The sequence below is a fragment of the Microcaecilia unicolor genome, chromosome 13 (genome assembly GCF_901765095.1).
Source record: "Microcaecilia unicolor chromosome 13, aMicUni1.1, whole genome shotgun sequence".
In the NCBI taxonomy this organism is placed as follows: Eukaryota; Metazoa; Chordata; class Amphibia; order Gymnophiona; family Siphonopidae; genus Microcaecilia; species Microcaecilia unicolor.
Genome location: NC_044043.1, coordinates 100,700,440 through 100,717,160, shown reverse-complemented (window position 1 = coordinate 100,717,160; position 16,721 = coordinate 100,700,440). Strand labels below are relative to the sequence as shown.

At 39.1% G+C, this 16,721-nt stretch overlaps 1 protein-coding gene across 1 annotated transcript in view; it reads right to left on the bottom strand.

The window, feature by feature from the left end:
• Positions 1-1,469: 1,469 nt before the first annotated feature.
• SZRD1 (SUZ RNA binding domain containing 1) overlaps positions 1,470-16,721 on the bottom strand; it is a 28,027-nt gene continuing 12,775 nt past the window's right edge. Inside the window, exons 2-4 of the mRNA XM_030222348.1 lie at positions 14,767-14,816; positions 9,275-9,523; positions 1,470-4,173 (exon numbers count right to left, since the gene is read on the bottom strand). Of these exons, the coding sequence (XP_030078208.1) occupies positions 4,071-4,173; positions 9,275-9,523; positions 14,767-14,816 (402 nt within the window). The 3' untranslated portion in view covers positions 1,470-4,070. The remainder of the gene's footprint in view (positions 4,174-9,274; positions 9,524-14,766; positions 14,817-16,721) is intronic.

Genomic DNA, 16,721 nt, shown 5'->3' with positions numbered 1-16,721 from the left:
ATGAGACTACCTCAGACTCATTTCTCTCTCCATTTAGGGTCCCACAAGGCCCTACATTGGCTTCCAACATTATTTAACATCTTTCTAGCTCCGTTGCTGATACTAATTCAAGCCTTCAGTCTTGCTGCGTTTATTTAGGCAGACAACATTCAAATTCTTGCTACTGTTCCTAGTGAAGATCCTTTGGAAGTCAAAAATCTATCACAAACTCACACATATTGCAGAGTGGTTATTCTTTAACACACAAACTTAAGCCTGATAAATCCAACATGTTATTGCTAGGATGCTCTGAAGTTCCATCTATATCCTCTCCAATTATTGTCAGGAACACACATTCCTCTCTCTTAAATTATTAAAATACTTGGTGTTAACTTTGACAGTACAATGTCTCATCATATAAATGATGTTATCAAAACCTGTTTTTACAAATTCAAACATTCCTAGTGCAACATATTTTTCAATTACTTCTCCGCTTAGAATTCTTGTTCATTCCTTAGTTATCTCGCATTTAGACTGCTGCAACTCATCTTTCAAGATTCCAGGTCTCAAGATAGTAATTAAATGTAGTCTATGCCTAAGTCTCAAATTTGATATTATACCTTTTCTCAGATCTGAACATTGGTTCCCATTTTTTCACCATATCACTTGCAAAATACTATTACTAGCTTATAAAATTTAGCATTCTGGATTACCTCTGTATGTTTCTCACTTGTTAATAGACATGCTGACTAGATCTCTCCATTCCGCACAACAGAATCATCTCATAGTACCAACCCACTTATAAATTTGCTTTGAAACTATACAATGTAAAGTATTCAGCGTAAATGGACCCTCGCTTTGGAATGCTCTCCTATACCTTCATTTAGAATCCTCTTTTACACAATTTAAAATAGGCCTAAAAACATTTCTGTTTTCAGGAGCCTTTCAGAATATCAGAGGACTTTGGCCTGGATTGGTACATAGTAGTGAATGAATCTGCTACCCCCCCCCCCCCCCCCCCCCCCCCATTCCTGACCAACCTTCCCTTCCTGTTCGCAGGATTTATCTTCTCTCCTACTATCTTTTCCAATTCTTGTTAAAACTGTTCTTTTGGCATTTTAGTTCTTTTCAGACTTATTACAATTTTTAATTGTACACTGCCTAAATGGACTCCTTCTGCACAACATATCAAATTTTAATAAAACTTGGAAACTTACATGATTGTTCTGTTTCCTAGTTTCTGATGGAGTTCCTTTCTCGTAGGTTTTTATTTTTAAATTCTATTGTAAACCACCATGATCTCTGCTTTGGTATATCCTCAAGTGCTAATAAACAATACAGTTGGTCAGTTTTCAGTGTTACATTGATGCAATTTATCCAATCAACATTGCCAGATATATATATTTTTTTCCTTTGGAACCTTTCATCTTATCCAGGGATTACAAATACATTTCCTATTACTTATCTGGAAACAAGTTTTTTGTTATAAATCATCAAAAAAATAGCTTCTTCATAGAGGGAGCACTGGCCATTGGTCTTGGTCCCTCTTTTTACAGTTAGGCTCAACTGACGTGTTAGCTGCAAAATAGTTTTAAAAACAATGGGGATTTAGGTTTTTTGGTGATCCACACCCCAAAATTTTGCAGACTGAAAGCAATGGGGATTTAGGTGTTTTGGCGATTCACACCCCAAAGTTTGCAGACCACTTTCAAGCTACAAATAATGCACAAACTTTAATAAATCCTTACAAACTGTGGTTCAAGCTCTTGCAGTCTACTGCAGTGGCCTGGGGCTTCAGACAGTCCAGAATGTGAGACCTAGAACTATGTCAGACTGGTCTAAGATGTCTCAATAAATGCCAATACAATTATTGTACTCACTTCTGCTCTTAACGATTCAATTTAAGGTCCTGCAAAATGAATTTTTTTTTTATACCATCTTTGTCAGTCTTTGGACAGGAAAGCAACAAAGAAAGCCACAGAGAGAAAATACAAATGGAGACATGGCCTAATGGTTAGTACAGTGACCCGAGAACCAAGGAAGCCAAGGTTCAAATCTAACTTCTCCAACTGACACAGCTTATACTGGTCACTTAACCCTCCATTGCTTTAGGCACAAAACTTAATATTGTAAGCCCACTTGGACAGGAAAATACTTACTATGACTGCTCAGCATACCTTGAGCTCAGATTCTGAGAAGACAATCCTCAAATTTAAAATCCAGATCCATAAGATACAAATACATATTCCCTATTCAATGGTGGAGCTGACCAGGAGTTACAAAAGCATTATGCAGACTTCAGCATGAATCTGCTTGGCATGACAGAGGCACTTGGAGCCTGAAAAGGTGCTATGCAGCACACCAATTCATATGAATTGAAAGAATAGGAAAAGAGAATCTTCTTTGCTTTTTACAGACTGCTGAGGTAGCCAATATATTTGAAAATCTAATAGATTAAAAAAAAATCTGCAGTGTTAGAAAACCTGTTTGTACCTCCCCCCAGCCCTGCATATAGCTTAGTTGTACAGTCTATACACAGATTCTGGAGTCAGACCTTTCTCTGTTTCTGATGAAGCATTTAAAATCCCTAAGCCACCCCTATCTGCTGCAAACAACATTTTCTGGATTCTTGCCTCATAATCTATTATTAGAAGTCTACGTACCATTATATTCCTCTACTCCTTCTAAGAGCTTTGTATGAATCAAATCAGCAGCTGTTTAGATGAAAACGAAACTGGACTCAGCAGCTGTAAACATCTGCACCAACAGCAGCACAGGCCACCTTTCAAGTTTGCTGTGGGTATTTACAAATAGCTGGGGTGTTTAGGTAGTTGAATCAATTTTCATAATACAAAGATCTATTTCTGAACCTTTATTTAGCATGGTTTGTTTCTGATGTTATGATTTTTAAAAGTAAATACTTCAGATACAGCACTGCATTAGTACTGTGAACTGAAAGATGTCATTTCACATCCATCCCAGAACTGCATGGAAATGCTGGGTCTGTGCAGCACCACTGTATGAACCAATTTATTCAGCTTTCCACCACATCTGTCAGACACCGGGACAGCACTGTCTTCTTGCCACATTTTCCCTTAGACTCATATCAGTCTGGATCAGCAAAATACTGAAACTAGTCTATGTTTAGCTTGTAAACCAGTGTACCCGTGTCACCTACCCTCTGCCCACGGTCTTTGCTGGAGCACTGCCAGCAGAGAAGCTGCCGTGGATGAGATTGCAAACCTGTGGCTGTGTCTAGGGCTCTCTTCAAAACCAAGAGTCCTGATCATGCCAGCAGAGGACTGGGCAACCTGGTAACAGGTGCATTTCTGCTCGGCTTTGCTTGTTCTCAGACCAAGAGTAGACCTTTTCACTAACAGCAGCAGAACATAGGGCTGGAAGCTAAAAGCCAATCCTACCAGTTAATCTCATTGTAAGAGCAATTAAACCTTTGCATTTCGTGTTATGTTTTTAGATTATAACCTACATCTTTCTCCAGTAAAAGTTATAAATTTGCCTGGAATAAAAACCACACAACCACACCTCTTGCCATTCACTTGGTAAATCTGCCTGACAGAAAAGGAAAAAAAAATAATAAAAAAAACCCAAAACAAATAAACCCTTTAAACGTACAAAACTGATGAGGGTGACATGCAATTTGAAATTAAAAAAAATATATATATATATAGGTGGAAGCTGTAAAAGCTCCCTCCAAAATGAATTGGGATCATGAACATTATTGCTGGCTCTAACTTCAACAGAAGTGACACACACACAGACAGACAGGCGTGCGTGCGTACGCACACTCACACACTCACTCTTTCTCCCCAGGTGTTCAAGGTGTCCTTGATGCCCCCCTCCCATTTTCCTTTTACAGTGACTTGGGACAGCCTACATCAATGTACCAATCACAGTGAGTGGAGCGAGGGGGGTCACAGTGCATGGGATTTAAGGTCACAGTGGGTAGAGCAAAGGGGCTCACAGTGCAAGTTAACCAGGTCATTCCCTATGCTCAAGTCCATTTGTCCGCCATGGCAGTGCAAGGCGGGGCAGGCAACCCTGCATCCTGCAGCATGGTTGCTTCCCCGCATCTATCTGCGTTGCTTGAAGCCTTGTGAACCATCCGGACCCAGAGGCTGCCTTATCACATTGTTGGGCAGCTTGCTGTCTTCTGGCTGAGAAATCCTTGTTGGCCTGAGGAAAAGAAAAATCAGACAGAGCACTTAAATCTGAATACCAGGAAGGCCTTGTCTATCTGTTCCTATTAATATGCAAAGAAGTTTGAAGTAATCAGTGACAAGCTACTACCAACGTTTCATAAAGGGTTCTTGAAAGCACTACACCAATGCAATACAATACGGATACCTCTATACGTTGATTACCGATTAAGAATAAAGATACCAATCATTTCTAGGATGCCACAATTGTAAATCAATGTAATTAATTTCCTTGTTAAATTGATGCCCTGTTCAAGACTTATTTTCTAAATTTTTTGACATTTATAGTTGTTACTTTTCATTGAATTTTCATATAATTTAGTTCATATATAAGGACCAAGGGATAACATGTTCCAGATTTTTGCTGGGGGGGTGGATATGTTTATTTTGATTTCTTTGGAAAAAGGGAAGTTCACTAGAAATTGATCATGGAACATGAGATTTTATATAGAGAAGGACTTTCTAATCAGTTGTATCATATAAGATGGAGCTTTTCTAAATAGAATTCTACGAACTAGGAGGGTACATATCTTAAAAGATCATATTTACCTCCACTGGCAACCACTGTAGTTTGATCAAGAGGGAAAGTTACACAATCACTTTCTTGACATTACAAATTAATTTAGATACTGTATTTTGCAGTGACTGGAGTCACTTTAATAGTATGAACAACTTTAAGTGTTGTACATTACAACAGACTATGAGAGAATATAGGCTTGTGTTATTATTTTGAAGTAAACATGTAAAATATTTTCTAATATGTCTCAGATGGTGGAGTTTCCAAAACAAAGTTTCTATGGTTTAACAGTTTTTATTCAGGATAACCATATATTAAACAACTGAACAGCACGTTTAGTTAGAGTCCTCAAGCTGTTACGTGATAATGAGTAAACAAAAAAGAAAACAGTGAGCAAAACTCCTTACAATATAAAACTGAAAAACTTGTGATCCCAGTTTTATGAAGAACCCACTACCACCCAACCCCATAACCCTTTTTATTTGAAGCCACAACTGGACCAAAACAGTGTTTTTATAAGTTAATTTACATAGAGGTCAAACGACAAGAAAGGAGTAAATTTAGATCCTAGGACCTTCAAAGATGTTTCAAACATGAAAAATATATTCTTTATGGTTAAATTAGTAGCCAAACAGTCCCTGAAGGGGTATTATTAAAGTAAACCTTAAACATCCAGCAATTTCCAATGTGCAGAATCCATGTATGCTGCAACTACTAAGGTTTAATAACTTATGAAGACTGATGAAAAAACCCTCTGACGCAGCCTTTTGGTGAAACTTGGATCTGTGTTGGAGTGAGGAAATTAAGATGAAAATTGGAAATTAATATCTGCAAATCACCAAATGTGCAAGGGTAATTGCTTCACTACACAAGTGATTGCTACAGATTAAATCCTTTGACTTGATGAGGCCTTTTTCCTCTGTATAAAAGTAATTATATATAATTATTTTATACAGAGGAAAACAGCCTCAGCAAGTCAAAGGATTTAATCTGTAGCAATCACTTGATGCTTTTCAACAACAGCACCTTCTAAGACCAATCATTGACCAAAAAAAACCTCCAAAAGATTTTACACAAACTTTTATAATTCTCAACCACATAACATACATTCACAATTATTTATGAAAAATAAACATTTTTTAACTTGCAAAATTCTGCCGCTTTAAATTTCATGCAGCGGGAAGAAAACAGAAGCACTTAGCTCTCTCTTGGAGATCCCGATGGGGATCTGTTTCACTGCAGGCTACATCAGGGGAATATTTCAAAATTTTAATTTATAAGTGCTCCACTTCACTCACCCTGCATGTCAGCAGCTATTAACATCAGCAGCAATCTTTGACAGAAAACCACTCTCGTTATCGTGTACAACAGAACTACATTTTACATCTCTTTTAAGATAACTACATAGTTCAATTGTAGACAATATCAGTGTGAATGTACTTGAAAACCACTTCAGTGTGCAAGGACAGAAAACTGATTACATTCTTGTTGTTACAACACTGCATGCTTTAATTGAACACACAAACCACATTTTTTTCCAGAAATTGTTGGATGTTTTAGGTTTAATAACACCCCAACCAGGGATTGTTTGGTTAAGAATGCTTGAGGGTTTGAGGCTGTAAACTAATTCTATATTTCCGAGTATATTGGGGTTTTTTTTGTAGTAGTCAGTAAGTTTTCAGCTCTAGCCCTAATACCCAGTGGTGTACCTACCTTATTTGCCACATGAGGTAGAGAACGAACCCCCCCCTCCAACCACCACCACCACCACCACCAGCAAGGAGGTGTACGGAGAAGCCCGTGGCTGTCGGCTCTGCAGGTTCCCTGCCCCCCTCTGACATCAACTTCCTGTTCCAGGGCAAGGGACCAGTAGAGTCAACAACCGTATGCCTGCTCCACACACCCCCTTGTTGCTTGTACCAGAGGTGGACCATCCCACCACGCTGCCCTTGGTAGGCTAGAGCTAGTTTATTTATTATGACATTTATATCCCACATTATCTCAAAAGAAATTTAAGTTCAATGTGGCTCACAAAGATAAATATAGAACTGACAAGGCGTTCTGATTACATAGAACAAAGCTTGCTCGTGTTTTCTTTTGTAGCTGCAGTGGTTGATGGGGCATGTGTGTACGTTACAAAGGAACCTGTTGCTGCTTTGGCAGATGAATACTGGCACTTTCCCAGAGCACCAGCAGTTCACTGGAGAAGCCTAGCCTTTCCTCTACCACCATCTGCTGGTAGGAGGGGATAACACATGTTCAGAGTGCTGCAGCTGACTAAACGAAAATTAGACAAAGACAAACTTCTCGTAGCTAAGTATTGATACTTTTATACTACACTTTCCTCATACCAAAGGACATCTAGATGGAAGATTGTGCCAAACAAATCTGTCAAATTGAAGATTATCTCATATTTTGCAAACAATTGAAAACTCACTTGATAAGATCGATCCACAACAATAGAAATAATTAACCTTAAAAGTTACCTGTAATAAACAATTCTGTCCGTTTTCACATTCTGTCCTATATATTAAACTTGTAACCTGAACAAGACTTCAATGTTTTACTAGACATTTGTCGTGTGTGTGTTTATATATATATATATATATATATATATATATATATATATATATATATATATATATACACACACACATACGACAAATTTCTAGTAAAACACTGAAGTCTTGTTCAGGTTACAAATTTGGGGGGGGGGGGGGTGTTTGTCTGTCAGAAGTCTGTAGTTCTCAGTCCCCACCTGCTGATAGAAGTGCATAACCCATCCGTCTGGGCCGGTCTGGAGAAATGCCGAAGAAGGGTTTTGTTTTGTTTTTTTAGTACGTAATTGTCATGCTTCTTGCTATGTGGGGAGGGGGAATACTAGAGTGCCACAGGAATCTGTACTGGGACCGGTGCTATTTCACATATTTATGAATGATCTGGAAACCAAAACAAGTGAGCTGATTAAATTTGCAGATGACACAAAACTATTCTTAGTTGTTAAAACACACGTGGACTGAACAATTGCAGGAAGACCTTAGGAAATTCGAACACTGGCATCCGAATGGCAGATGAAATTTAATGTAGATAAATGCAAAGTGATGCACATTGGGAGGAATAATCCAAATCATAGCTACTTGATGCTAGAGTCCACCTTAGGAGTTAGCACCCAAGAAAACGATCTAGGTGTCATCGTAGATAATATGATAACATCTTCTGCCCAGTGTGTGGTGGCAACCAAAAAAAAGCAAACAAGATGCTAGGAATTATTAGGAAAGTGATGGAAAAGTAAGACAAAGAATATTATAATGCCTCTAAATCACTCCATAGTGTGACCTCTCCTTGAGTACTGCATAAAATCCTGGTCACCATATCTCAAAAAAAGAAAAAAAAGATATAGCAGAATTTAAAAAAAAAAAAAGTTCAAAGAAGGGTGACCAAAATGATAATGGGGATTGAACTCCTCTCATATGAGGAAAGGCTAAAGAGGAGGTTAGGGCTCTTCAGCTTAGAAAAGAAATGGCTGAGGAGGGAATATGATAGTGGACTACAAAATCCCGAGTGGTGTACAATAAGTAAAAGTGAATCGATATTTTACTCTTTCAAAAAGTAAAAAGACTAGGTGACACTAAATAACGTTACATCATAACACTTTTAAAACACACAGGAGGAAATTTTTTTTTTCACTCAGCGACTAGAGCTCTGGAACTCACTGCCAGAGGATGTAGTTAAAGCGGTTAACATATCTGGGTTTAAAAAATTCATGGCGGAACAGTCCATAGTCTGCTATTGAGACAGACATGTGAGAAGTCACTGCTTGCCCTGGGATTGGTAGCATGGAATGTTGCTACTATCTGGGATTCTGCCAGGTACTTGTGACCTGGATTGGCCACTGTTGGAAACAGAATACTGGGCTAGATGGACCATTGGTATGATCCAGTATGGCTATTCTTATGTTCTTAGTAATATACATTATAAAAATTACTAGAAGGCTGGTCGAGTAGTGACTGCTGCCATGCAGCTTGTCCCTAGTTAATTTTCTGAGTTGGATCTTCAGCTTCCTGGGTCACAGTCCCTAGAAAGGAGGAAGTCATGGTCTTTGAAGAATGGTAACATCTAGTGGCCGTATTAAGCCCATCAGTGCAGGGTTACAGGACGAGCCCTGGTGCTTGGCCCCCACCAGCCTAAGACCATCAGACTGGGTAGGCTGATGGAGGCAAGAAAAGAAAAGGGTGGAAAACCTCCAGGTATTTGTGAATCAATGCTTATAGTACCAAGATCCCAATTCTGTTTCCAACTCAGAAAGATGGAAGAAAGTACCAGATCAAAAATATATATATATCACTTGAACATTACTGGCAAACACATTTATTTAAACTTTTGAAGATGGATGCCGTGCTATTTCTTGTATATCTCTCTAGGAACAATCCCAAGTCTACAAAATCATCTTACAATAAAACCCATCTACAGTGTCTGAACAGATGCACTGGAATCTGAGGGAAGGTGAGCTTAAATACTAAAACACACATACAGCTACTGCCCTCTGTTCCCAGTGTCTTACCTGTCTATAATTGGCTTCTCCTGTTCCTCCTCTGCACTAGCGCTGCCCAGGATTCTCTTCCGTGCTTCTGCGTACTCCGCTTCTCTCTGTGCTAAAGATTTGACAGGAACTGTAGGCCTGCTGGCGTTGGTGATACTAGCCACACCGTTGCTCGTGGGTCTCTTTAGGATTCTGATCTGCGGAGGTGGCCCTGCAGGAAGCGACTCGTCTTGAATCACAATTGGGATTTTTGGAGGAGATTTTGATTTTCTGCAAATGTTGAACAGAAAAGAGGTAAGTGGTTATCTGAATGCATCAATCTAGTCTGCTAGATAGAAGCTAGGCAGATTTTACTCCAATTCATTTGAAAACATTTAGTTCTCTTTTTACACATGATCTTGTTGTTGTTGTTTGGATACTTGCTTGCCAGGTATTATGAAAGCAGATCCACCAGACTTTTAGGTGGATTCGATCTCAGTTGGATTTAGGATTTTTCCTGCCGAATTAGGAGAAATCATTGCAACACCTACTGCTAAGGACAAGAAGGAATCTAATCAGGTCACATCTAATTACAGACCAGTGGCATCTATACCCCTCTATTAAATTAACGGAGGATTTAGGGTTTAGTCATGGTTCAACAGTTTTTTTAGACCAGTATAATATTTTACATTATTCTCAGTCTGAATTTCACTTATTGTTTAGCACTGGAACAGTTATTGGTTCACTGATTAATAACTTTCGTTCTCAACTTAGTGAAGGAAAACAGGCACTTCTTCAATTTGCTTTGTCTTGTGCCTTTGACCTTATTGATCATATTTTGTTAATGATTTTTGAGGAAATTGGGATCATAGGTCAGGTACATAGATGGTTTCAAGGTTTTTGGAAAATAGATCCTATAGAGTTAAGATGAATACAAGCTTTTCAGACAGTTGGAAAAATCCACATGGGGTACCCCAGGTTTCACCTATCTCCCCAATACTTTTTCATGTTTTTTAAAGTTCTTTAGGATTTGAGAAAAATGGTTTTATAACATATCTATGCAGATAATATTTCTATATTAATCCTTCATAGCTATTTTTCATAGCTAGAATTGTCCAGGCTTCAGAAGGAAATAAACTTAATAGAAATTTGGATGCATACGAATAAATTTAAGTTAAACATGGATAAAACAGAGTTGTTATGCTTTGGAAATAATTCAGATCTGATCCCATTAATGTTATCTATTAAGGAAATAGAATATAAATGGTCAACTTCTATCAAAATTTTAGGATTTCATTTTGAAAACCTTGGAACCACAAATGAATTTTTTCTAACAAAGAAAACTTCTGTGCCCCTTAGAAAGCTTTGACAGATACATAAATTCTTCAAAGAAGATCAATTTCAAATATTAATACTGTCTATGATACTGAGCCAACATCATTATTGCAACATTACATACTAGGTAGGCGTAGAAAGATGGAAAGGAATGGATATGGGGTAGCAAAAAGGATAATGGGAAACATGGTCAATGTATAACTATTGTCAATAAGAATCATGTGGGCAAGTTTTGGTAAGTTGAATCGTTAGGGTAGGCTATCTTGAAGAGAAGGGTCTTCAGCTGACTTTTCTGAAGGGCATAAGGCCGTTGATGGTACGGATAGGTCTTGGTACAGCATTCCAAAGCTGGCTACCTAAAAAGGAAAAATTGGATGCGTAGAGGGATTTGTACTTAATACCTTTGCAGTTGGGAAGGTGTAGATTAAGGTAAGTACGGGAAGACCTCAAACTGTTCCTGGTTGGGACGTCGATAAGGTGATTCATGTAGTTAAAAAAATAAAAGTGAAAATACCCTCAAAACCTGCTGTGTACAATCTGCAGCTATCAACAGTAAATTCCCACATTACCTCTCAGCAGGTACCACTCTCAAATGAGACATTAACACAAGACCTGCAATTTAAAAAAGTGGAAAAGCCCAAAACGTTGCAGTGCACAATCTGCAGATAAACAGTAAAATCCCACATTACTATATATTACAATATATTTCTACGAGTGTCTTTAGCATTATCGTGTGCTAAAAACACTAGTGCACCTATAGTGCAGCTTAATAAACAGGGCCCTAAGTTTGTTAGCAGCTCTGAACTGCATTGCTTGAGCGGAGTATAAGTCCTGTTCTTTTTATTTTTTTATTTTTCCAAACGTCATACAAAGCATTAAAAAATACAGTGAGCACGTTAAATCAGCAAGTTACTGTCAGAATCAAACGAGAAAAAACAAAATGCCCCAGGTTGAGATCTTGTAGCCAAAGGCAGCTTAGTAATGACTTTTCCTTTTTTCTTTAAGAACCCCCCCCTTATCCCCTGAACCATCTTTCAGCTCATTTACACCCATTCCGAATCCTCAACATCCACTTCTTCAATAACCCTTCTCCATTCAATCCCTCCACATCCACACTGACGAGAATCCCCTCCCTCCCCGGTCAAGCATCTCCAGATAACGTTTCCAAATTAGAGCATACTGCCTATTGTCCAGTCGAGTAGAATTGCAGTATATAGTTTTCTCATGTGTACCTACTGCCTTCATTTTTACACCCCAGCAGTCATACGTAATAGTATCTGTGCTAGTCCAGAACTGTAAAACAGTCCTCCGTGCTAACAACAGGGCCACATACTCTGAGCCTGAGTAAGGCCCTGCTCTTCCATCAAGGCTTGGTCTCCCCAAAGTAGAGTGGCGTAATCCCACTTCAGTTCTTGTTGTATCACCTTATTAATCAAATTAAGCACCTCGTTCCAAATGGCAAGGTTATTTCATTCTAGAAACGCATGTACTAGTGTACCTTTCCCCTTCAGACATCTGCTGCACCTATCAGACTCCCAGAGCCCCATCATAACTCCCTTATCCCTTGAAATGTATGCTCTATGTAGTATTTTAAATTGAGTTTCCTGTAAATCTGCAGATTTAACCATTTCATAAAGTGTCCGAAACAGTGCACAGAACTGTGGGTACGTATAATCCTTACCCAGATCATTATTCCATTGTTGTGACACACACTCCAACCCCTCCCTAGGCACTTTCATTTTCACTATCCGATACTAAATTCAAACATGAAATAGCAAGAGGCAATAATATCCTATTATTCCAATTCAACATGTTGAGTGCTTTCGACATGGTGGACCATCAAATTCTACTAAGAATACTGGACAAGATAGGAATAGGAGGAAAAATACTCTCCTGGATTAAAGGTTTCCTTACCACCAGATCATACCAAGTCAAGGCAAACTCTGAAATCCCCCCTCCCCCGGAAAGCGGAGTCCCACAAGAGTCACCACTCTCACCCATCTTATTAAACCTAATGATGATCCCACTAGCCAAATCCCTAGCCAACCACAATCTCAATCCATTCTTATACACTGATGTTACAATCTACATCCTGGTGAAAACAACCCATCTGAAATAGACGCCAAAAATCACAACCAGCATGAATATTATGGAAGCCTAGGCATCTTTATTCAAGCTAAAACTTAACAGGGACAAAATACTCTGCCTGGTACTATCATCCCCATGCAACACTACACAATTTAAACCAATCAATGCACTGGGCTCACTTCTCCCAATCGCAGACAACCCAAAAATACTAGGCAACACCACAGACTGGGTCTTATCTCTCGAACAACAAGCTAAAGTCACCACAAAGAAAATGTTTCACTCTATGTGGAAACTCAAATGCATAAAACAATACTTACCACAAGACATTTTTTGCAACTTAATTCAGACCATGATACTGACCCACATGGATTACTGCAATGGAATCTATAAAGGATGCAGAGCAAATCCTAAATAAACTACAAATGGCACAAAACACAGCAGCAAGACTCATCTTCGGAAAATCAAGATTCAACAGCACTAAACCCCTCCTCCTGAAACTACACCACTGGTTACCAATCAAGGACCATATCGCCTTCAACATCAGCTCGCTGGTATACAGGATAATATTCAGTCTCTCACCAAACTATATGACCAACTTACCAGTTCGGAACATAAACAAATCAGCAAGATCCTACCTTACCCTTCACTTCCCATCATTCAAAGACATCAAATACAAATCGACTCTCGCAAATAGTTTTTCCTATATCAGCACCAAAACCTGGAACACAAACCCCAAAGACCTAAAACTGAAAGACAAATACCTAAACTTCCCAAAACACCTGAAGGCCCACCTATTCAAAAAACACATCCCAGTCAAATCAACCTAACGTTCCGGGGAACCAATCGGACATAACCACAAACCAGACAGATTAAATGGAAAAGGCTCAAGCCCAATCTGTAACCCTACTTTGACTTGTTATGATCTTATTCGACTCTCTAACTACCCCCTAACCATGAAGCATGTAATCCACATGGAATTCACTAAGGTCTTAATCTAACTCAATACTTCTGTGAGAGACCTCTACAGACTCTCGCTGTCTCCATTGAATCGCTAACCCCACGTGATGCATTGTAACCGCCCCATTGTTCCATGTAAGCCACACTGAACCTACCAATAGGTGGGAAAATGTGGGATAGAAATGCAATAAATAAATAAACAAACTTCAGTAGTTGGAACATAAGAACACAGCCGGGCACACTTCTACAGTCTATGTCCCAGAAACACCAAAGACCGACCATGATCAAGTATATAATTATTACGCTCATTGTTGATTTAATCTTGAATTGATAATAAACGTGACTGTTAGGCAGACGGGATAGACCATTCAGGTCTCTATTTGCTGTCACTTTTAAAGGCCATGTTTAAATACCTCAGTAAGTACAGGTGGTGAGCCTTTTTCAAATGAAGGAAAACTCTGGAATGAGAGGGCATAGGATGAAGTTAAGAGGAAACAGGCTTAGGCGGAATCTAAGAAAATACTATTTTATGGAAAGGGTGGTGGATGCGTGGAATGGCCTCCCGATGGAGGTTGAGGAGACGAGAACTGTCTCGGAATTTAAGAAAGCGTGGGACAGGCACATGGGATCCCTTAGGAAACGAAGGAGCTAGTGGTTATTGAGGAAAGACAGACTGGATGGGCCATTTGGTCCTTATCTACTATCATGATTCTATGTTCCACCCAAACTAATCCACTCTACTTTATGGGATGCACACTGCTGCTACAATCCACATATATGCACTGATATGAAAAGAAAAAGTTTCTTAACAATAGGGCAAACAGAAAAGTTATGGGCTAGGTGGGGTGGGGGGAGAAAGATAGCTGAACATTTTCTGCAATTTTTAAGATTTTAGCTTAGTCTACTGGAAACATCTGGTTTGGGCCTCCCTTTTCCCTGTACAAAGGTAAAATTAAGAAAGGCTTGAGCTCTACAGCACATGCATTATCCAAGCAGCATCTCATCTAACGTTACGCCCTGGCACATTCATTTACTTCAATTTGTATCCCATCTTTCAACAAAAGTGCTCAAGGCAGGTAACCGAGGAAAATCCCTTATGAATAATCACTACCTTAACCATATACCAATGATCACACACCACGAAGCTAGCTTACCTTTCCTTTTGGGAGACTTTCAATTTCTTTTCCAATCTTCTGTCTATTTCCTAGAAAACAGAAAATGAAAAGCATTGCTCAGTTTTTATCACTGTGTATTGTTAGAGAAACAGATAAACCCCATGCAGTGCTATAAAGATTCAGACCATCTGTTTCCAGGTCCATTGCCAGAGAAACAATTTGCTTTCTCGATGGTACTGAAATATGGCAGTTTTCGTGCTACACAATTACTTCATAGAAGAATGTGTCCTGGATCAACTATATCTGGACACCCTCCCTCCCCCCCAAAAAACGGCTTGAAAACTAATGGATTGTTAAAATAATTTACATGTCTTGCTTTCAGAATACAGACTTGCTGTGTTGCACTATTCATCAGCTGAGAGTGCACGTTTATTGGGTTCCAGAAAGAACAGTAGCTTATGACACCTGGTGTAGATGACCCACCTGTGTAGCTCAGTAACTAGGATCTAAGAGAATTAAACATCGGGAGGGGGGGGGAATCACAAACTCTGACAGAGGATTATGCTACCACAATCCACTACAGCTGGAAGCTCCAAAGGAGAAGGAAACTCCTGTATTGGAAGGAAAAGAACAAAAAAAACAAACAAAAAAAAGCGTCCCTCAGCTCTCTCTAGTTACTATTCTCTCTTATTTATCAGCTGCAGGGTTTGGTTTTGGTTTTAACCTAAAGGATAATTGAACGGGTAAACTATTGGCCCATCTGGTTCATCCACGATCCTGCAAAGAGCTATTACATCAGGGAGAGGTACTCAGACATGTCATATTGTCCTCTTTTTATTATTATTTTAAGCCTTTTTAACATAAAGATTCCTCCAGAAGCCGTAGAGGCATATCTTTCATCAGTGGATTTACCCCAGTTTGGGGCGGAGGCTGCTTGTGAAATCCTGGCTGCTATTATAGGAGCAAAACCAGCACTATGACGCACTAGATGTGTGCCTATATAGCAATGGTATATGGGAATCATAATATCTGGCCCTATCCAGCATTAATAACCTGACTTCAGAAATGCATCCCTATTGTTTATTTCATCTTTTAGTGCAAAACCTATTGCTTGCTGAAGCTGCGACTTTGCATACGAAGACTGGTGATGGGTCCCAATGTGTTAGAACAACCAGATTGCCATCAGCATCAACATTGTGGCCAAAATGGCCAAGGACTCTTGGAATTACCCTTGCAGCTGGACAGACACTGTGGCTGGCAAATCGCACACTGTGTATGAAACCCCGGCTTCTTGTCAAGGTTGCTTCTTCAGCGTTGTGCCAGTGAGGCAAGCAGTTGGCCCTTGAAGCCACAATATTTGGGATAAACAAATTATATGAACGTCACCCACAAGGCCAGAATATGTATCATTAGTAAAGCTGCCACCCATGATTTCTGTATAAAAAGGGGTTCTTATATGATGCAAAGGCTGCTGTGTTTATATGCCATCCAAAGAGCAGACCTGCATGGGACCCGACTGACCATCTGAGGAAGGTCTGCATCAGGTTGTATACTTGCTATATACCTTTGTATATGTGCCGTAGGTTCAGAGTGAGTCTAGGGCTCATTTTCAAAGCACTTAACTTACAAAGTTCCATAAGTTAATACACAACTTTGTAAGTCTAAGTGCTTTGAAAATACGCCTCTCTTTTACTTAAGAGTCTAGTTAGGGATTTATGTGCATTTACCTCAAGCTGTTTCTATCATAAGACTTCTTGTCTTTATTCATGCCTTCTTTGCACATTATTTCTGTTCCTATTGTAAATAAAATAATTGTTTTATTTTCAAAATACCCTTGGTTAGTTCTATTATTTAGGGCGCAGTGAGCTTGGATTTAAGGATAAGGGGAAACACATTTGCTTCTTTATTCACTAATGTTAGACTTGTCCGAGACCCATTTCTTTCAGAATTTATACTGTCACAATCCTCACCTCCTGTCAACATCAGCATGCACT